The 22,335-nt window shown below is 36.7% G+C and overlaps 4 protein-coding genes across 4 annotated transcripts; 3 read left to right on the top strand and 1 right to left on the bottom strand.

The window, feature by feature from the left end:
* Nucleotides 1–236: 236 nt before the first annotated feature.
* Nucleotides 237–9,924, top strand: LOC121726077 (piggyBac transposable element-derived protein 4-like). Its single transcript, XM_042113304.1, has 7 exons — nucleotides 237–314; nucleotides 2,731–2,883; nucleotides 5,530–5,640; nucleotides 6,003–6,119; nucleotides 7,262–7,315; nucleotides 7,405–7,484; nucleotides 8,109–9,924. Exons 1-7 carry the CDS (start codon nucleotides 307–309, stop codon nucleotides 9,914–9,916), a joined length of 2,331 nt encoding a protein of 776 aa, XP_041969238.1. The 5' UTR covers nucleotides 237–306; the 3' UTR covers nucleotides 9,917–9,924.
* A 5,051-nt stretch (nucleotides 9,925–14,975) lies between these two features.
* On the bottom strand, nucleotides 14,976–15,680 carry LOC121726238. The gene has a single exon (XM_042113492.1). It carries the CDS (start codon nucleotides 15,580–15,582, stop codon nucleotides 15,151–15,153), a length of 432 nt encoding a protein of 143 aa, XP_041969426.1. The 5' UTR covers nucleotides 15,583–15,680; the 3' UTR covers nucleotides 14,976–15,150.
* A 1,032-nt stretch (nucleotides 15,681–16,712) lies between these two features.
* On the top strand, nucleotides 16,713–18,510 carry LOC121726083. Its single transcript, XM_042113312.1, has 3 exons — nucleotides 16,713–16,991; nucleotides 17,528–17,597; nucleotides 18,205–18,510. Exons 1-3 carry the CDS (start codon nucleotides 16,743–16,745, stop codon nucleotides 18,507–18,509), a joined length of 624 nt encoding a protein of 207 aa, XP_041969246.1. The 5' UTR covers nucleotides 16,713–16,742; the 3' UTR covers nucleotide 18,510.
* A 2,494-nt stretch (nucleotides 18,511–21,004) lies between these two features.
* Nucleotides 21,005–22,068, top strand: LOC121726147. The gene is made up of 2 exons (XM_042113379.1): nucleotides 21,005–21,250; nucleotides 21,531–22,068. Exons 1-2 carry the CDS (start codon nucleotides 21,182–21,184, stop codon nucleotides 22,038–22,040), a joined length of 579 nt encoding a protein of 192 aa, XP_041969313.1. The 5' UTR covers nucleotides 21,005–21,181; the 3' UTR covers nucleotides 22,041–22,068.
* Nucleotides 22,069–22,335: the final 267 nt, after the last annotated feature.

The raw sequence follows: 22,335 nt of genomic DNA, 5'->3' as shown, positions 1-22,335 counted from the left end.
TACCACTTTACTGAATCGACCGACTTGACTTCTTACTTCGACTTTCACTAGACTTTTAACCTGACGATATAAGGAAACGATGCTGAAAATTATTGTATGCAACAATACTGTTTTCCCACCTTTTATAATACTTGACACTGGCCATTAGCCGAAGTGCCATAATAAGAAAAAAAAAATTTCAATTTGCATTCTGTCATCTGCATTCTGTGGCGCGGCGTCCAAAGCAACAACAACAACAGCCGAATCGTTATTTTCTTCGCTAAAGTAGCTGTAGTTTGTGCTCTTTACCAAATTATTTAAGAAACAATGGAAAGGTAAGTAATTATTGATTATTTAAATTAAAAATTATAATACAATTTAAAAATACTTACTTTAAAACTCTGTGACTTTAAAAAATATTATATATTCATTATCGAACCACGAGTGTGACTTTATTGTCGTCATTTATTATTTCTTCTTAGTTGTTGATATTTTGTCGGGAATGAATTTTCTCGTCGAGAAAAAATATGTATTGAAGAATATAGTAGGTAATCATATGTTTGTTTCAAGTTAATAATAATATGGTTTGTTTTGACTTTTGAGTTTGATATGTCAACGCGCGAACGTTTGACGTTGACAGGCAGCCATGTTTTTTTCTTTTGGCTCTCGCCTATCGGGCCTCGGCTTTGGCCAGTGTCAAGTAAAATATGGCGGGAAAACAACATTCGTCAAGTAAGAGCCATTAATAAAAAAGAAGAAGAAGGGTTTCGTTATTCGTACGGTACCCAAAGGGTAAAAATCGGCCAAGTGCGAGTCAGACTCGCGCATGAAGGGAATCACCGGTATGGAAGTACCGGTATAGAGCGAAAGTAGGCAAAAAAATGTGTTTCTTGTATGGAAGTAGGGATGCCAGGCGTTCTATTGCCTGTATAAATACTAAATAGTCAGTATTCAAGATGCATCTCGGTCTCAAGATACGGGTCAGGCTCTGTGATTGGTTGGCTGTAAAAATTTGGACCAATCACAGAGCCGAACCGCGTTTTGAGACCGGGTCGCTTCTTAAGTACTGACTATTAATACCAGCCTAAGTTCTGTATATCAACATGGTTGTTTTAGTGTAATAAAGAATTTTAATTCTTTTATTCAATTATCTTTATTTTTCACTTTTAGCATATTATGTTTTATAATATTACTTACTAGATGACCCGGTGAACTTTGTTTCACTAAACAATAATATTCTGCATTTTAGTATTTTTACTAATTATGTGAGTTTTTACAAATAGGATGACCAGTTTTGATATCCCCAACAATATGGATCAAACCATAGGTTCTTAGTAGTGCCTCGTGTACTTAGAATACCTGCGAATTTGTGTAGCTCTATGTGTGGTGTGACCAGGTACCAGGTACCAAAGTGGACTAAATTTCAGAAAAATCGGTTTAGCAGTTTGGGCGTGAAAACTGAAAAGGTTATCTTTTCACGCCCAAACTGCTAAACCGATTTTGCTGAAATTTGGCACTGATATACATTGAGCCCCAGGAAAGAACATAGAATGCTTTTTATCCCGGATTTTTTTTGCGCAACAAAGTTGTGGGCGTTATCAGTAATTAATAAATGGACAGACAGACAGACAGACATACAGGCTGAAATATCTTAGTGGTCTGGTCCCGTTTTTACCCTTTGGGTAAGGAAACATAAAAGGGAAAAATTATTATTATCAATCTTTGTTATTATACTATGCTGACGCGGACGAAATAAATTCAAAAAATAAATTCTTGCAATATTGTTTTCTAAGGTGTTTTATTAATTTACTAGCTTTTGCCCGCGGCTTCGCTCACGTGGAATTCGAACATCGCGTTAAATACGAATATTCTTGCAAATCTCCTTTGAATACGTCATGATGTTTTTCCAAGACCAAAAGTAACCTATGTTACTCTTCATCCTTTCAACTAATTCTATGCCAAAAATCAAGTCGATTGGTTGCTTCGTTAGGCTGCGAAGAAAGGACAAACATACAAACACACTTTCGCATTTATATTAGTATGGATAGCTGATGCCCGCGACTTCGTCCGCGTTAGCATAGTATAATAACGGAAATGGATAATTTTCTCCTTTTTATGGTCCCTTACTCAAAGGGTAAAAACGGGACCCGAAAAATAACGCCTTCAAAAAAAATTGCAACGAAGTTATTTTTAAAGCGGCTGATAAAAGTTTTGGTCACTGAAAAGTGTCTTGCACTACATGATACTAGTTCAGAATAATATTCTACAAATTATATATAAATATTAGCCATGACAAAATAAGTACTAGAAGACTAATTTTTAGTCCACTTTGGTACCTGGTACCTGACCAGGTGTCACACGTAGAGCTACACAAATTTGCAGGTATTCTAAGCACATGAGGCACTACCAAGAACCTATGGTTTCATCCATCACAAAGTAAGTTATGTCTTATCCTTCTGGGATCCAGGTCCACAAAGAATATTTCACTCAAATTACTGAAAGATACAAATGGATCAATCAAACTTCAAAGCCGGATATAAGTAGAGTTTTGATGAAGGAAAACAATTTTCCACCTGATAAATGGCTAATAGTTAGAGTTATAACATAACATCTTGCCAAGATCTTAGGGTTAGAGAAACACACACAACTTTTTTTAAAAGTTTCCGAATCCAAATCGAACGGAAATCGTGAATCAGCCTGCAGGACTGTTTGTGCATGCGTTTTTATTATAAATATGCTTTTTAATATAAGACAACGAGTACGAGTACCTCGCGGGCGACGCACGCGTGGCGGTCAAGGTGGTGGATTGGGAGTGCCTACGCGAGGTGGGGCTCAGAGTACCACGCCGCAGGGTCCGGGACCTCGCTCGCACATAAAACGCAAAGTTCCTGGAATGCTCACTAAGTATGAATTTGTCTTAGGAATGAAGACATGAGTGAATGAAGTGGGTAACTAACAATTTGAAAATAGTAGTTTTTTATAAGTGGTGGCTTTAGGACCGGGATAATTTTTTGAAATAAAAATGTGGATTATAAGTATGTATAGCTTGATATAGGCTAGATTTCAGGGGTTCCCAAACTGTGCGCCGCGGCGCCTTGGTGAGCGGTGGAAAGGCAAGAGGGGCGCCGTGGCCCGTGAGCCGATCCTCCATCATTATCCATAACCACAAATATTATAAAATAAAATTGTAATATGAATTAGCTATACAAAGCGGGCAAATGATTAAAAGTTTGTTTATTATTATTTACTTGCTTAACCTAACTAAAATCATTAAAGGTGTTTATTTATGTATCTTTTTGTAATAGCTAGGCTAAAAAAAATATTGACTTGTAAGTGCGCCGCAGGCTGAAAAAGATTGGGAACCCCTGGGCTAGATGATCAAGTAGGTAAATTACAAGGTTTGCTCTAAGCTTAAAATTATTTATTTCTTTTATGATGTAAAATGTTAGTTACCCAGTTCTTCCACGCATGTCTTCGAATAATTTTCAGTTTTTTTTTCATTATTTTTGTTTCTTCATTGTCTTGGGATGTTGCTTTATTTAAGGAATCATTTGGCAGTACTTTTGACCCCCTCATAATGGGCATTGTCCAAAAAAAATCATATGTACTTTTTATATTTTTTTTCGTTAAAATAGGGTATTTTAAGAATATAAATTAAAGAATTTTGAAATTCATTAGCTAATTTTTTCTCAATAAATTTTTAAAGTTTCGCTCTGACGTCATCATCGGCCGCCAATTGACCTCTGCATATGTTTTAAATTTCCTTTCAATCTTATTTATAATGGCTGGTTCGTCAAATGCAAGTTCTCATTATGTGAAAGCTGATACGAGAGGCTTACCAAAAGTTCGAAACGTAATGTTGGTCGAATTTATTGCTAATTTAACGCCATTGAAGGTCAAACAAAGGTTCAACGTATTTGTTCAAAAATATAAGTAACTAATGGGTATTTTTTTTCCGTTTATATACAGTAGTCTTGAAAATTTCGGAAAGTTTCCGAAACTTTGGAAAGTTTCAGGAAGTTTACCGGAAGATTTCCGTGAAAACTTCCAAAGTTTCCGAAATTTTGGAAACTTTCAGGAACATTAGCGAATTTTTTTTAAATGGTTTTTCTTCTATAAAATAGTAATTTTTACCGACGAAAGCAGATGAGGTACTCAATTCAATACGTAATTTTTTTTATATAAGTATGAGTAAGATCAAATCAGCTGATTGACTTTAGAAAGAAGTTTAGCCGTTAATTCGACCCTTAATAGAGACACTTATACTTCAAAAAAATGTTATTTTCTGTATTACTATTAGAAAACTATTCTAGTTTTTAATTAAAAAATACAATTTTATATGTTTCAAAGAAAAATATACTTAATATAAAAAATCGAAAAGCGTAAAGCAAAGTCAATCCTGAGCAATATATTATGTTTGAAAATAATGTTATCTTAGATAAATATTTATGATAAAAAAGATCTAAATCATGCGACTGAATAATAAAGTAGACAAATCTGCTTTCATATCACATATTTTATACCTATAGTATGTTCAATTTAATCAAAACTATAAAAAGTACCTAATTTTAGTGTTATTTGCATTTAAAAATAAACGTCACAACTGTCTTTATAAGATAAATGACAGTTTTCAAAACTTCCAAATTTGGAAGTTTTCAAGAAGTTTTCAGGAAATATTCCTTAGAAATGGAATCTTTCCGGGGAATTTTTATCTCTAATATACAGAAAAACGATCACTGACCTTATTTCTCGAAATGTTTTTGTAATGAGCAAAATTAAAAAAAATGGACAATCCCCATTCAAATAATACTTTACATAAAGATGCCAGAATCGCATAATATATCGAGACCTGGGACATTGCGAGACTAAGCCCGGCAGCACATTATCCGAATTGCTGATCAGAAAAATTCGGACGCCCCGCCGAAACGCACTCTGTTCACAATTTGTTGTGGACCCCGCATACTATCAGAATTCTGACGTGTCCGAATTTTTCTGATCAGAAATTCGGATAATGTGCGGCCGGGCTAACCTAGGTGTTATAGATTTTGAAAAATTTTAAATTTGTCATAATCCACTCTAAAAATATATATCCATACTTTTATACATTATATATTATTAATAATTATTATAAATGCGAAAGTGTGTCTCTGTCTGCCTGTCTGTTACCTCTGAAAGCCTAAACCGCTGAATCGATTTTGCTGAAATTTGTATGGATATTCATTGGGTGCCGGGAAAGAACATAGGATATTTTTTATCCTGTAAAAATGTACGATACCAACGCGATAAACTAATTTTAGCGCAATAGAGTTGGGGTTGAGGGCATCATCTAGTATTTTATAATAATTATTTATTGATATGAGAACTAGCCCAGTCAGAAGTCAGAATTGATAAGTGTTAGTTAAAATATGCCGACCCCTTTTAATATCAATTAGTTATTTTTTATTTTATTAATTATTTTGTGTTTTTGATAAGATTAATACTTACAAATAAAAAATGATGTTATTAGCTGAGTAATAAAATATATTTTTAATATTTTAATCTATATTTCAGGGTAACCAGTGGATCACTGGAGAGCATTAAACAGGTCCAAGCTATGGAAACTCCGCTCTCCAAAAACACGAGGTCGAGGGACCGGTCGCCGGCAAAGAAACTACCTGATGGGTAAAATAATATTTTGAAAATTTGTTTATTTTAATGCAGCTGTTTAATTATTGTGCTGGTCACGGGCGTATATAGCTTTGATAAGGGGGGGTCCCTAACGTAAAAAAGCGGCCAAGTGCGAGTTGGAATCGCCCATGAAGAGTTCCGCAGCAGCAAATACGCAACAAGTTTAGGAAATCAAAAATATTTTTTATACATGTACCGCACTGATTTTAATCGGCGAGGTACATATATTTGGTCGAAATTGGACAAGTAAAATGGATAGTAATGAGGGGGGGGTCCGGACCCCCAGGACACCCCCCCTTATATAATCCCATGGTACTGGTGTATATAAACAAAATTAACTCTTTATTTATTTGTAGATTACAATCTCTTTGGTCCTCCTTTGAAGAGATCAGCCCCGTCTCCCCCGCCAAATCAGAATGCAGCAGCAGAAGCAGCCAGTCGACTCCACAGAGTACCCCTAAAAAGCGACCTTCGTGAGTTTATATTTTATTAGCTGTTGCCCGCGACTCCGTCCGCGTGAAGTTTAGTTTTTAGCGCGCGATGGTTCCCGTTGCCGTGGGAATGCCGGGATAAAACGTAGCCTACATTAAATTCTCAAAGCTTCCTCAAAATACATGCAATAAACAAAGTTGGTGTCAAAATTCAAAGCTTCGTGAAACCTTTGACAACATAATATTTTGGTGTACTCCTTTATTTTAAAAATGCCATCTGTTGTCACAAATACAATGGAAATAAGATATTTTCCCTCTTAAAAATGGCCCTCCTTTCTCCTTCTTTTCTCAGGCTCTAAACTATATGTGTACAAAATTTTAATATTTATATTACAATCGGTTCAGTACTTTTGGCGTGAAAGCGAGACACATATATACTTTCGCATTTATATACATAGTAGCTTTTACCCGCGACTTCGTCCGCGTGGACTTCAGTTTATAGCGCGCGGTGTCAACAAAATTGGTGTCAAATTTAAAAGCTTATTAAAACCCTGGTACTTACCCCTTAAATCAAAATACCCAAAAACAGCTGTGCAGTGTGCACATAATAGTTCATTATTTTAAATAAACTTTATTTATGCCAAATTTTAAAGCTTATTTAGCCCCCCATTACACAACTTTACCAATAAACTATTTATCATTGATAAGTTTACCGTTTAACCCTTAAGGTTATGTCACTGCATAGATAAAGTATAATACTGAGTAGTGAGTTATTTATAAACGTGTATAAACAATCGAAAGAATCAAAATGGTACCACCTCTTTTAGAAACGTTTGAGTAAGCGCTAGCGCGATGTAGGCGACTCTTAGCGCCATCTGTTATGAATTTTTGGAACTAACTTAATTTGAACAAATTTACGCATAAACACAGGGGGTGTTTATGTTTACAACCCCTTTTTCCAGTTAAAAAGTGCCTATGTCCTTTCTCAGGCTTTAGACTATCTTTGTACAAAATTTCATTACAATCGGTTCAGTAGTTTTGGCGTGAAAGCGAGACAGACAGACAGAGATACTTTCACATTTATAATATTAGTACTTATTAGTTATTACTTATTAGTATGGATTCGTTTTATGAATTTTTGTCATAAAACGAAAAAATAACAAAAGGATATTTTGTTATTACAGGAAAAATGACTCTACCAGAACTACCGGGAAGAGTCCAGCAACAAGGCGGCGCTTGTGAGTTTAAAAATTAACGAAAAGTATATTATGTAGGTAATTAATGCGTCGTCAAATTTTATTACAACGTTATTATTTTTTCGTCTAAGGAAGCTCGCCGGGCCTTCATCTTCAGATAAGAGGAATAATTCCATGTCACACGAGGAAAAAGCCCACCTCACAAACTATGGTAAGTCATTACATGTAGTAGGTAGGTACAATATATTCTAAAGTGAATTTTTTAAGTATATAATTTTTTATCATTTTCGTCCATCTATCGCATGTCGCATGTCAGTTGCCTGTGGAGTCTGTGGAGTACAGGTGAAGTGAAAATGTTTCACTTTTGCCGTGGCTTCATAAATGATAAAACCATATATACGTGGGAGAGCCATGCTTTGGCACGAATGGGCCGACTCGGCCGGAGAAATACCACGTTCTCACAGAAAACCGGCGTGAAACAGCGCTAGCGCTGTGTTTCGCCGAGTGAGTGAGTTTACCGGAGGCCCAATCCCCTACCCTATTCCCTTCCCTACCCTCCCCTAATTCCTTCCCATCCCTACCCTATTACCCTTTTCCCTCTTAAAAGGCCGGTAACGCACCTGCAGCTCTTCTGATGCTGCGAGTGTGCATGGGCGATGGAAGTTGCTTTCCATGAGGTGACCCGTTTGCTCGTTTGCCCCCTTATTTCATAAAAAAATAAATACCATTGAATATTTTCTTGGGTTAGCAATTTTAATGGTTTCGTTTTTTGGTTAAAATTTCTTTTAGAAAGGTAAATATTAAAACTACAATAATATACTGTTTGTCCAATTAGGCAGCGACGAGGAGAGCAACAGCGATAACGAAGATGAAGATCTATTGGCCCAGCCAGTGCTGATGCCCAGGACTGCCGAATTTTTTGTATTGGAGGTAGAGGAGGAGATCGAGGTCTCATCGACAAACGTCGATTTATGCTTTAATTGGCCACCTCATTGCATTTTCCTGCAGCCTGAACCCAGCGCCGAAGGCGAGCTTGAACCCAGTGAAGAAAGCGAGCCCGAACCGAGCGCCAAATGCGAGGCCGAATCGAGCGCCGCGGCTGAGCCTATTGATAAGTTTGATTTCAAGTGGAGAGAATTTCCACAAACTCAAACTCCTCCCGAATTGAGAAGGGAAGCATTTGTTGATATGGGTTGTGGTCCCACAGTACGATTAGCGAGCCCATATGAAGCGTTTACTGCAATATGGGATCGTCAAATAATGGAGCATATAGCAGTAGAGACAAACAGATACGCTCAGCAGGTAGCGACTGCCATGATTAATAACGGGACACTTCGTCCAACCAGCCGTATTACAAAATGGCAGGACACGGACGTTGATGAGCTCTACGTGTATTTCGCAATAATCATGGCGACAGGGATTTTAGTGAAAACACGCACAGAATCATATTGGAATGATGCTCAATCTTTCCCTGGATTTTCGGATTTGTTAGTTACCCCTGGATTTTCGGCAACAATGTCTTTTACCCGTTTTCACCTGCTTTCGAAATGTCTACACTTTAATAATAATAATAACTGCAATCCAGACATAATGACGCGATCGGAAGCGAAGCTTTTTAAGATGCGACCGATTTTTGACCATCTTAACGAACGATTTCCTCGGTTATATCATTTATCGCGAAACATTGCTCTAGATGAGAGTCTCACTAAATGGAAGGGCCGTTTAGATATAAAACAATTTATCCCGAATAAAACAGCTGGAGTCGGAATTAAGACTTACGAGATTTGTGAGTCCAAGACTGGCTACTTGTGGCGGTTCGAAGTACACGCGGGGCACGAACAACCTTCGCAAGATAATCCTTCGCCCGGGATAGTGAATACTCTCGTACTCAGACTTCTCGATGGTCTCGAGCACAGGGGTCACACTGTATGGATGGACAACTATTACAATAGTCCTACGCTTGCGCGAGAGTTAAAGTCGCGGGGATTGGACTGCGTCGGAACCCTCCGTTTGAACCGACAGTTCGTTCCAACTGAACTAGCTAATTTGACCAAGAAGGATTTGGGAGTCGGTCAAATGCTGGGCTGCACTTCAGGCGATGTAGACTTGATGGTATGGCGAGATAAGAACATTGTTCCTTTTATCTCGACGTACCATGGGTTTGCAGCCGCGAAGTCTGGCAGCGGTTTAAAGCCCTCAATCGTACCCGATTATAATGTATGCATGGGTGGCGTCGATCGAAAGGATCAAATGCTCGCGATGTATCCTTTGGAACGGCGGCGAGGTCGAGTATGGTACAAAAAGTTTTTTAGGCGTCTTCTGAATGCCAGCATCCTGAACGCGTACATTCTTCTCCGCACACAGACGGCAATTACCCACCGCAGTTTCCGTGAAACTCTGGTGCGGGAATTAATTGCTAAACACTTGCCATCTCGACCCGCAGCTGCTCCGACGTCGATGTTACATTCTTCAATACATTGTCCGGGTCAGTATGACTTTGTGGCGGGAAAATGTCACGAACGCCCGAGGCGATGTTGCGTTGTATGCAAAAAGCGAACATCTACATACTGTAAGTCGTGCAACGTTCCGCTGTGCGTATTCACCTGCTTTGAGCCACATCACACTCGAAAGCGCAGAATATAATATTATATTAGTAGTACCAACAGGATTCCCACTCGCGAAACCCGTTTAAAGAAATAACGACTCATGCTACGATACTATAAAGTTCAAATTCCGACCGCGCAGTGCTAGGTGCCTACAATTATATTTACCCACCTACATGTGCGCTCTCTTTCTATCGCGTGAGATTTAAGAAGTACCCTTTCTGACGAAATCAAGATTGTCACCTTTTAGAAAATAAAATAATCTTCTTTTAATTACTATAGCTACTAACAGTATACTTTTTTATAGTAATAATCAAATTTTAGTAACCCAACCTATTTATATATTATAATAGTTTTATATTCGATTATAGTGCAGGAGCTGGTCAGGAATTTTTTTAGAACTTAAACAGTAACTTGCATTTATTTCTGTGTAGTATGTGGTTTGTTTGTAACAAATTGGTTTATTTGCTATGTTTGTGTATTTTTTTATCTTTTTTGTATTTTAAAGTATTCAATGACCTTATTGAAATATATCCTTGACCTTTTTTCAATAGTTCATATTTATCAGATTAATAACGATTCTTTCACAGCGGTTAAATCAGTACGTAGATATATGCGACGAAAAAATCTTGCGCGTGCGTCACTGCTCGCTTGTGAGTCCCTAGTGATCTGTCCCTCTAGAGGGGTACTTACAGTTCGATACCTACATACGCGAGTGGGACAGGCCTGTTGAAAGTAACACTACACACATACGCTATACCTACACAAGCAGACAACGCACCTGCAGCTCTTCTAATGTTGCGAGTATCCGTGGACGACGGTAGTTGCTGTCCATCAGGTGACCCGTTTGCTCGTTGCGTAGCGAAAAAATTGTTCACAACGCGTTGTGGTCACACAGTGAAACAGCCACGACGCGAAATTCGCTTTGTGACTTGTGGGCTGTGGCTCTAATGAAAACGGCCACGACGCGTATTGGTAATCACAAAAAGACCATAACGCGAAATTCGTGTTGTGTTTTGAATCTTGATATGCTACGTTTTTCTTGATTTGTTCTTAATTGATTAATCGTCCATAGGTATGGAAGGTTATATTATTTGACCGCGTACTACAAAATATTTTTCTTTTACTAAATCACTGCAGAACGTGTTTATCATTATTATTTATTAAATATCTATAGTTCCATACTATCCGTACTAACTATTATACGTAATAACTATTATTACTGTCTGTCTGTCTCTCTGGCGCAACGTGTTGTTTGTTGCTGTTTTTGAGGGTTCCGTACCCAAAGGGTATAAACGGGACCCTATTACTAAGACTTGTCCTATTACTGTCCGTCTGTCTTTCTGTGTGTCTCCAGGCTGTAACTCAAGAACCGCTATAGCTAGACTTCTGAAATTTTCACAGATTGTGTATATCTGTTGCCGCTATAACAACAAATACTAAAAACAAAATAAATTAAATATTTAAGGGGGCTCCCATACAACAAACGTAATTTTTTTGCTATTTTCTACTCGATATCAATAACGACAATACATAGGCACTTAAAATATACACGAAATACTCAGTTTTATTTGTATTTTAATAATTTATAATACAATTGAAATAAATGAAATAAATAAGAGTGGCTCCCATACAAAAACTCATTTTTCAGCATATTTTTTTGCTCTATTGTGGTACGGAAACGGAACCCTTCGTGCGCGAGTCCAACTCGCACTCGATCGATTTTTTTAAATATAAATTATAAAGTAATCTGATCTCAATAAATAATAAAAATATACTTTTATTTTAATTTAATGAGCCACTACACGAATTTCGCGTTATGGTCTTTTTGTGATTGCCAGTACGCGTCGTGGCCGTTTCACTGTGACCACAACCACAGAATATATAATTAGTACTTTCCACAACGCGTTGTGAGCTATTTATATGTCACCGTAAGATTGTAATATATACAGATTACAATAAAAATATTATTTTAGTCTTAGTTATAAGGTGTAAAATAACAAAGATGCATTTAAATTTCAAGTAAGTACTTACATAATATTATGTAAGTACTAAGTACTTAAAATGCATTACAATATTATACTAATGAATTATAAGATCATTTTGCTTTAGTCGCCCCATACCAAAGAAATGTGCAATGTCGTAAATGGGAATTGTCCATTTTTTTTTAATTTTGCTCATTACAAAAACATTTCGAGGAATAAGGTCAGTGATCGTTTTTCTGTATATAAACGAAAAAATACCCATTAGTTACTTATATTTTTGAACAAATGTGTTTAACCTTTGTTTGACCTTCAATGGCGTTAAATTAGCAATAAATTCGACCAACATTACGTTTCGAACTTTTGGTAAGCTTCTCGTATCAGCTTTCACATAATGAGAACTTGCATTTGACGAACCAGTCATTATAAATAAGATTGAAAGGAAAAATCATACTGCAGAGGTCAATTATTGGCCGCCGATGATGATGTCAGAGCGAAACTTTAAAAATTTATTGAGAAAAAACTAGCCAATGAATTTCAAAATTATTTAATATATATTCTAAAATACCCTATTTTAACGAAAAAAAATATAAAAAGTACATGTGATTTTTTTTGGACAATGCCCATTGTTTATTCAAAACCGTTAACGGAATGGTTATGACTAGACTATGACTATGACATCTAAACATCTAATCATAACTTCCATGTGACGAAATACAATGTGTCCCGACACCGGTGTCGGAAAACTTAAATGGAATTGTACAACCATGAGAGAGATAAAAAATTCGAGGGCCAATTTGTCGATAAAATATGCCTTTAACATGACATTAAGGGAGATCGCAGTAGGCAAACTTTTTGTGTGATCGAGTTTGCGGCGCACAAATTACACACATTAAATATCATTATACGTGGGAGAGCCATGCTTCGGCACGAATAGGCCGGCTCGACCGGAGAAATACCACGTTCTCACAGAAAACCGGCGTGAAACAGCGCTTGCGCTGTGTTTCGCCGAGTGAGTGAGTTTACCGGAGGCCCAATCCCCTACCCTATTCCCTTCCCTACCCTCCCCAATCCCCTTCCCTTCCCTTCCCTAACCTCCCCTATTACCCTATTCCCTCTTAAAAGGCCGGCAACGCACCTGCAGCTGATGCTGCGAGTGTCCATGGGCGACGGAAGTTGCTTTCCATCAGGTGACCCGTTTGCTCGTTTGCCCCCTTATTTCATAAAAAAAAAAATCATAGCGTCTGTTCCTACTGCGCGCCGTCTGCGTTAGCACTTAGCGCGTGTTGAAGCAGTTATTAACGTTCTATTTTTCACACTTTTTGTGCGGCGCGGCGCGATCTGGCGCGGTGCGGTGTGCCCTAATTACACGGATTTTTTTTGCGCCGGACTTTTTGCGCGTTCTATTTCCACAGACTAAAAAGTGATAGTCTGTCGTCTGCGCAGCACCTTAAGGATCGGACACTGGTGTTGGATTACATCTATTTATTATTCGTAGGGTCACATTGTATAAATATTATAATATTACATATCTAGGAATTGAGCTACTACTATTGAAGACTGATTAAGTTAGGTCATCCTTTTTGCTTATACATATTAGTTATTATATTAAACTAAGAATAATTTAACATTTCTAATTCGTAGAGTTTATAACAAAAAAAACTTTGTGTAAAAAAAGAAAAGAAAAGCTGTACCTACCTAGTGCCATGTTAAGTTTGAGTTGTATTTTATGCTGTATTAAACTGTAAATAAAGATTTGAGTATCATTTACATTTTGTTATAATTAACCCATCAATCCCCAAACGGCACCCGGCTGTCGCATAACAATTGAAAATCTATCTGTCTGCGTAGCCACGATCGAGTTATTATAATAATAACAGTTTTTTTTATTAAATCTCAATTCTCAACGAACCAGGGTAGGTATGTTGAATGAATATTCCTGTGAAGGATCTAAAAAATTGCAGTCTTATGTATCTTAGTTACGACGTATGTATGCCCGTCGGCCCGCTGCTCGCTTGCCTGGTAACCTACATAATATTATGAGTCCTCCTTTATTTTTGCCTTACAGCTAATTTTCTTTAACTACGAGGCTACAAACACTTTAAGTTGAGAAATTAATATTATTTTTATACAAAACGGCGAGTATATATTGTGTTGCACTGTTGGTCGCAAGGGAAATCAAACCTTTTGTAATTAAGTACCTATGTGTTTTGTCTCCTCTCCTTTGATTTTACGCCGGCAGGGAGATTTTTGTACTTCTATCGACCCGGTACGAGGAAAATTACTTTTTTGTTGAATTGTAAATCTTTCGGAGTTCCTTTCTTCGTTGTTATTTTAATTGAAATAAAGTACCTACGTCAAACTCACTTTTCCTGAATAGTATTTTGTTTACCTTTCGGCAATTTCCTCTTTCTAGCACAGGTAAAAATGAATGCAGAATAGGCTACGTTTACAACATGACACACAATAATTTCAGTAAGTATTATAAATTAATCAAGGTACAATAAGCAAAACAATTATAGTAAGTATTTAGTTGCCTCTTCATGGAATGAGACTGAAAATGGGGATCACATTTTGATGGTTTGACGAATTGACGAATACTTAACATGGTGGTTAGGATTCCGTACCCAAAGGGTAAAAACGGGACCCTATTATTAAGACTTCCTTATCTGTCCGTCTGTCTCCAGGCTGTACTGTATCTCATGAACCGTTATAGCTAGAATTCTGAAATTTACACAGATTGTGTAAGTATATCCTCTGGTATATCTGTTGTCGCTATAACAACAAATACTGAAAACATAATAAAATTAATATTTAAGGGGGGCTCCCATACAAGTTACAACAAACATGATTGTTTTGGCCTTTTTTGCTCGATATCAATAATGACAACAGTCAGGCAGTTGAAATTTTCACAGAAGTACATATTGTGTACTTTAATAATAAAATTAAAATTTAAGGGGGCTCCCATACAAAACACAACTTTTGGCCAATTATCTCTATAACGGTACGGAACCCTTCGTACCCGAGTCCGACTCGCACTTGGCCGATTTTGTTTAAACTATGGACTATCCAACTTTTAAACTAAATAAGTATCCTAAACATTTACAAATTAATGCATATACTTACATAATATTTATTAGAGCTTAACATTGATTTTTATGAAGTTTCACATGATTTTTAAAATATACTTACAAGTTGTTAGTGTAAACACCGTTATCTTTGAAGCCATCAAATGAGCGCGTAACGGTGTTTACACTAACACACTGTATAAGTACTTCTATCCTAACCTAATTTACTTGTTCCTCGCAATTTCCGAAGGCTTCAGCGTGGAGCGTCGGTCAGGGGCAAAAGTTGGGGGCACGGTTCTTTGACCTTCGACGCGACTTCCATATTTAAATTTAGGCTGACCGGAGTCCATGCGATGGGATATCGACGCTATCACGGCCGCGGCGGTCTTCGACGGATGCGGCAACTCCGGAATTTCTGATATGCAATGCTTACGGATATTCCCTCGCTCATCTGGCACTCGAATCCGTGACTCATCTCCGATATCAGACAAGCGATCTTCGTTATCGAAAGTTGACATTGAATTGAGGCTATCAGTGAATGTTAGGTGCGTGTCGTAGCGCTGCTGGTAGTACGACAGTCGGAGATGCGAGTAGTCGTCGATGTAGCCGTCTTCGTTTGTTGTCGCTGATGAATTTATGTCCTTGTTTCCGTCCATATTTATCTCAAAATATTATTGTAGCTTGCAGAGTCGTAGATACAGTTCGACAACGCTTTAAATGAACGTGGGTGACATTGACGGGAGCGCTGCTGGTAAAGGAGGACTGTCAAACACATGTCAAAAATGACGTTTTTGTATGATAGAAGCGTTTAGTTCCTTTTCTCGCCACGTTCATATAAAGCCTTGTCAAACTGAAGTTACACAGGAATCGTAGTTGACAGGTTTTTGCAAAATACCCTCTAAACAATTATTATGAGGCGTTTTTTTTTCCGTTAAAGATATTTTGTTGGGTAAAGAAATTCACGAAACATATTTGATAATATGAGTAGGAAGTCAGGAAAATAAATTGCGAATATTAAGTAAGTATATTAAGAGGGCGACTAACCCCAAAAATCAAACATCGTCCTTCTCTCTTCACACTCACGCCCGTCTTTCATACGCCTGGTAAAAAGGAACGACGCCGATTCATCGCCAAATTAGTTTTTTCTCAATAACTCGATAAATATACAACATTTTAAAAATCCGCTAGGTCAATCTCTCAATGATAGAATTTTATACAATGTGTTAAAATATTAACTTAGTTGAATGCACGGTTACGGCAATAAATGAAAAATTCGTGAAAATTAGATGCATCTTTGTGATTTTTTTCTATCGTGGAAATTTTAAGATATCGTGTTTTTGCTCAGATCGAATTCTCGGAAATATAATGTAGTATCCAATTTCAGAAAATGAGACAATTCGGGGCTTATTTTCAAGTATAAAAATGAATTATAAAATCGACACTTTAGGGTTAGCCTTAATGTGATTCTATCCCACTGCCCACATGTACTGCACAACTTTTACGTAAGCTGTAAATGTTATAATTAATTAGTACCTTACTTAAGTCCTTAAGTACCTTAAGTAACTTTTTTTTACGCCTGTAATATAATATTGAGTAGTGACATAGTATACTGTACTTTGAAAACGGATTAGAGTATCAAGCAGAAGCATAGCAGAACATGTGGCGTTCCTTTATCTCGCAAAAGCGATAAACCCTTCTTTTGGGTATGAGCAATCGATGTTAGGACAAGTATCTTACATAAGATGATACTCATGATTGATAAGGTATCTCGGACTATATAAGAGGTTTCGGAAACTCTCCAATCATCATTCTCATCATGAAGGTCGCTTTTGCTCTGTTGGCTCTGGTCTCCCTGTCGTGCGCTGCCCCTCAGGCGCGGAAGTCATTCCACGAGCACTATGAAGACTTCATTGGCCTGATCATGGAGGAGGCTCGTGATGACATCAAACACATCACCGGGCACTACCTGGAGTTCGAGGAGTTCCTGGCTGGACTCGACTACCTGGGCAGCAAGGACTTCAAGGAGCTGGTGTACGAAATGGAAGACTTGCCCGAATTCAAGGCTGTAAGTTGTCTTTGGTCTTATCGAGTAGATAAAGTGAATGAACAAAGTGAGTCACTTTGTTGATTCATTTATTCAACCTCTCAACCTTTTAACTTTAATGTAAGTAGGTACCAGAATAAAATATTATGTCTTTTTAAACTTTTACAAAAGCAGACAGGATAAACTATCCTGTAGCTGTCATTGCCTAACATATGCCTTTTATAACGTGTAAGACAAAGACAGCGACATGGATTAGTTATTCCTGTCTTTAGTTCGTTTTTTACAAGACCAATTAAGTTTAGTTAATATAGCATAGCAGCAATACAGCTCATTATAGAGGTATCCGTTTTTTATCTAAAAACTCGACTTAACAGTGAGCAAGTTTCAATTACAATTCATTACTTTCTTGTTAACTTCTACAGAAGATTGATGGTTTGCCTCGTCGTTGTTTCATAAAGTCGCAGCGAACAAAGATCACTCTCTAGAACTTTGTTTTTATAGCCTCATCAACCCTCATAAAACTTTAGTTCCTGAAATGATAGTTTATTTTTTTACAGGTCGTGGAATTCTTGGAGGGTCACGGCATTGACATTATGTACTTCGTCGATTTCCTCAACCAGACTATTGGTAAGTTAGAGAGTTATTAAAAAAAACACTAACTATATACTTACTGTAAATACTAAACATAAGTAAAAACTCCAACGTGTACAAATATTCCGTGACTCCAACAGACACTGTTGGGTATTCAACATTACTCAAAAACATCAACATAACCAAAAGCATTTAGTCACACAGTTTTTGTCCTTGAAAATTTTATTTTATGACTTCTAAAACTCGGAACGGTGAATCAAAACACAATACTTTATTCAAAATACTTAATTCAACAATACTGCATTCAAAAAATCAGCTGGTTAGGGTTCTGTAATCAACAAAACTTGGTTGACTACGGTACCCTAACCAGCTGATTTTTTGTACATTGGTAGGCTAATAGTTATATAATTTAAGAGTAACATTGTCCTACAAATAGAACAATCCATATTTTAAGGACCATCAAATCAAAGTATGAAATCCTTTCTATCTCTGTTAGATACCACTTTCAACTTTCAAGATTTTTCGCAGATAAAAATGATGTTTGTCTTATCAAAATTAAGCTACTCACAAAAAATTTGCCTGATAGTAATAAAAAAAAAATATGTTCTAGGGCTATTAATACATAATATTACTTTTCTCACAGAGTCCATGGGCAGCAAGCGCACAGAGAGGCACACGCTCAGCGGGCGCGACATCTCTGCCTACATCAAGGACGTCATCTCCGAGTTCCCCAAGGCCAAGCTGACCGCCCTCTACGAACAGAAGGTCGCCGAGGACGAGGACTTCGCCAACGCCATGGCCGACCTGGAGACCGACGAGTGGAAGCAGATCTTCCAGGCGCTGCTTAACAGCGAGACTTTCCAGAAGGAAGCCCAGACCCTTCACGAGCACGGCATCGACCTCGACGTCGTGATCGGCGAGATCACCGCCGTCTTCGGTATCTACTAAGGATGTAAATGATCAATAAATACTAAAATCTCTAAGTTTTTGTTAGTAAATTACACACTTACCCCCTTGGCCCTCACTAAGAAAATTAAATTGGGAATAATTATTATAAGGTCTGCTTCCATCCATACTTTTTTTTTTAATCGTTTATTTAGTTATCTAAACAAATACTATATTTAACATAGTGCCGTACCACGGAAACCACGCAGAGTTTATCTGTGATCCAGCGAGTCGCTAATTACACAATAAGTAGATTGTTATTAACTTGCTATTTAGGTAAATGTAGTGTAGTTGTTACTTAGCGTACATTACATACAACAACATAATATTATTAGCTATTGTTTTATAAAATTAGGTAAGTAGTACCGTTTTAACTTATGATACAAATTCTTAACATTATACTTGTTGGTTTTATCTATGGCTTTATACAATTTTTGTAGGTCATTTGGTAGTTCATTAGCATAATGTGGTATTAGATAATCTGAAGTTCTTTGACCATAAACATTGTTAGACTTTGGCAATACATATTTATTAAAATAGGATACTGTTCTTAAGTTCGAAGGTCTCTTTTTTTCTATTAGACAATCTGGATTATAAGATACTGTTAAGATTTGAAATTTAATTTTATCATATACACTCATAACATGACAATATTTAAATAGTTCATTTTCACTGTTTACAATTTTCTTTATAATATTCTTAGGAGTAATATTTTTTAGTATTTTTATTTGTAATTTGTAGATAGCTTCTAGGTATGTTTTATAGGTTCTACCGTAGGTACTTATACCATAAGTAATAATCGAGTCAGCTAAAGCCAGGTAAAGTAACCTTAGTATTTTAAAGGGTACTTAATTTATATTTTAAAACATACAACTCACTCGTTAGTGATCTTAATTTATTACATACGTAATTAATGTGAGGGCCCCAACAAAATCTATTATTAATGCGAAAGTGTGTCTCTCTGTTACCTCTTCAGTCTTCACACTTAAACCACGGAACCGATTTTGATGAAATCTTGTATGGAGATATTTTGTATCCCGGGTAGTTTTTATCCCGGAAAATAAGTGCGGTTCATGCGCCATAAACGAATAATTTCTGTGCAATAGCAGAGTTGCGGGCATCGTCTAGTCTATAATAATATTATACCTCTGACTCGTATGTACCATCGAGGAAATAGATTCCGAGGCAGTTGACGGACCTACGTCATGTGGTCGGCTTTAAATGTCAATTCAATGTTAGCTGTAATCGGTCGGGTGGGTTTGACGTAACGTGACCAAATTACTTTACGTCCGCCATCAGCCTAGGTATCAACTTCTCTGATAGTATTCAAGATCATCTGCCTTTTTCTGTCATGTTTATAGTTTTCCAAAGTTTCAGACAAAGAGCAGCTGACCAGATATTATGAGAATCTTATTACTAACAGTAAACTGTAAACAGCCGCAATCAATGCTACTCTTAAAACCTTTAAAACACGACGAACGGATGATGTTGGGTTATAGCAGTGAGCAGGTAGTTATGATTATAGTGATTACATTGGCAACAGTTTCAAACAACATTAAATTCAATTGCCTATCGTGATCCGCCATGTTTAAAGTGGAATATTGCAAAGGGATTATTTTATATCCCACCTATCTGATCGCTGATGATTTTACTAATTATTTTACGCCACATACAAATATAGGTAGAATATTAGTAACGAGTAACGACTATCAATCTTATTGTCTGCACTTTGCTACAATATGTCTTATACTTATCTATAACAAAATGTTTTGGTAGGTATAGTTAACTACGTATGAATAGTGAATAGCCATTACCTAATTGGATTAGTTAGGTACTTATAAATAGGTTTCCAAAGATTTCAGAAGTTATGATTCTCGACAAAAGTATTAATCAAACGTAAGTTACGCCATTTATGTCAATGACATACCTTAAATGTCAAAAAGACCCCACATATTAATATTAGTAATACTATCTTCTTCTTATTTATAAAAATGGATTTTCAAATGTGTTAGTCGCGCTAAAACTCGAAAACGGCTGATCGGATTGGGCTGATTTTAGACTTAAAATATTCGTAGAAGTCCAGGGAAGGTTTTAAAGTGACACGAAGTTCACCGGGATAGCTAGTAATAATAATATTATAAAGCGGAAGAGTTTGTTTGTTTGAACGCGCTAATCTCAGGAACTACTGGTCCGGTTTGAAAAATTCTTTCAGTGTTAGATAGCCCATTTATCGAGGAAGGCTATAAATTATCACTCTAAGACCAATAGAAGCGAAGAAACAGAGGCGAATGTGGAAAAAACCGGGAAAATTATTTGAAGCCGCTTATCTCGCGAACTACTGGATGAATTTATAAGTTATTCGGCACATAATATGTAGAGTAGACCAAGTGAAGGGACATAGGCTATTTTTTTGCGGGAAAATGTACGATTTACGTAAAATTCCTAATTTATGCGGGCAAAGCCGCGCGGAACGTCTAGTATTATTGTTATACCTAGGTATTGTTCACATCTGTGACAATAAGTATATTTACAAAACAATATGACTATAATATATTTATTGCACTCCAAATACCTCTTCACGCTTAAACGTACACGTACATTTGCTTGCAAGCAGTGCGGCGTGCAGCAGGAATGTACGAGAATAAAGTTGAAGGAGAGGTTATTTTTTAGTAAAAATGGAATATTTTAGTATTGTACTGATCATTAGTGATATATTTGTTACTATAAACAGTGAATTAAATCAGGTAAGTAAAAATTAGGTTGCCTAACAGTCCTTAGTAATCCATACTAATATTATAAATGCTGTCTGTTACCTCTTCACGCTCCAACCGCTGAACCGATTTTACTGAAATTTGGCATGGAGATACTTTGAGTCCCGGGAAAGGACATAGGATACTTTTTATCCCGGAAAAATGTACGGTTCCCGCGCGATAAACTAATTTTGGCGCAACAGAGTTGCGGGCGTCATCTAGTCATTTATAATACCTACTTATATGTAGTAATAATAATGTCTGTTGGTTGCAGGTCAATGTTGCTGAAAATAGCTCATTTAATGTGATGTGGGATAACTCACAGCCGAAAATGACGATTGTTACTGGTAAAGATTTGGACAACGAGTTGTACAAAACTGGCGACACGAAAAACTTGACTGTAGATGAAAGATCTTTAGTTCTTTTGAACAAAAAAATTAAAACAAAATCGTTATTTAGACAAATGAAGGTACCTTTTCCATACGCAAAGTTAATACTAAAAAACCATTTGCTCAATATAGAAAATATGCTAGTGGAAGGACAAACCAAAAAGTATTGTAACAATTTCATTGATAAGCAGATATTAGATGACGAATATAACACAATAGTTCACAAAGTACAGAAAGACAATTACAGTGCTAACGAAAAACATGACGATTCTCAAAGCGATACGAATCTGCGAAAATATGGATATATTCCAGAGATAGAAAAATTAATAAAGAAACCCTTAAGTCATTTCAATAAAACATGTGAAAGTAAAAACTTGACAGTCCTTCAGAACTAATAATTACAAAGTGAACTAATTATCAAAATGATGGTATAAGTACTACCTATAGCTATTTACCCACTGACCTCCATGTATAATGGAGGTCAGTGTATTTACCAAATAATAATTTAATGCAATCGAAATTGTATTGTAGCAACATAATTAAAAATAGGAAATTTAAAACCTAATTTTCTTCTACAGTTTCTGGAATTAATACTTAAAAACCTTAATCTCCTTTGTTGTCCTATTGTCATTCCAACACTCAGAACTAAACTATGTCAACTGCTGAAATTGTCCAGTGAGATAACAATCT

Source organism: Aricia agestis, chromosome 4 (genome assembly GCF_905147365.1).
Source record: "Aricia agestis chromosome 4, ilAriAges1.1, whole genome shotgun sequence".
Taxonomy (NCBI): domain Eukaryota; kingdom Metazoa; phylum Arthropoda; class Insecta; order Lepidoptera; family Lycaenidae; genus Aricia; species Aricia agestis.
Note: the sequence above shows the minus strand (reverse complement) of the source record. Positions and strands in the feature narration are given on the sequence as shown.

What these genes read in the sequence shown, in the direction of transcription:
- LOC121726238 (XM_042113492.1), bottom strand. Translation starts at nt 15,582, where the DNA reads ATGGACGGAAACAAGGACATAAATTCATCAGCGACAACAAACGAAGAC.
- LOC121726147 (XM_042113379.1), top strand. Translation starts at nt 21,182, where the DNA reads ATGGAATATTTTAGTATTGTACTGATCATTAGTGATATATTTGTTACT. An exon ending in TAAACAGTGAATTAAATCAG is followed by an intron (nt 21,251 to 21,530) that starts GTAAGTAAAAAT and finishes TGTTGGTTGCAG; the next exon opens with GTCAATGTTGCTGAAAATAG.
- LOC121726077 (XM_042113304.1), top strand. An exon ending in ACCCCTAAAAAGCGACCTTC is followed by an intron (nt 6,120 to 7,261) that starts GTGAGTTTATAT and finishes TTGTTATTACAG; the next exon opens with GAAAAATGACTCTACCAGAA. An exon ending in CCAGCAACAAGGCGGCGCTT is followed by an intron (nt 7,316 to 7,404) that starts GTGAGTTTAAAA and finishes TTTTCGTCTAAG; the next exon opens with GAAGCTCGCCGGGCCTTCAT.
- LOC121726083 (XM_042113312.1), top strand. Translation starts at nt 16,743, where the DNA reads ATGAAGGTCGCTTTTGCTCTGTTGGCTCTGGTCTCCCTGTCGTGCGCT. An exon ending in ACTTGCCCGAATTCAAGGCT is followed by an intron (nt 16,992 to 17,527) that starts GTAAGTTGTCTT and finishes ATTTTTTTACAG; the next exon opens with GTCGTGGAATTCTTGGAGGG. An exon ending in TTTCCTCAACCAGACTATTG is followed by an intron (nt 17,598 to 18,204) that starts GTAAGTTAGAGA and finishes CTTTTCTCACAG; the next exon opens with AGTCCATGGGCAGCAAGCGC.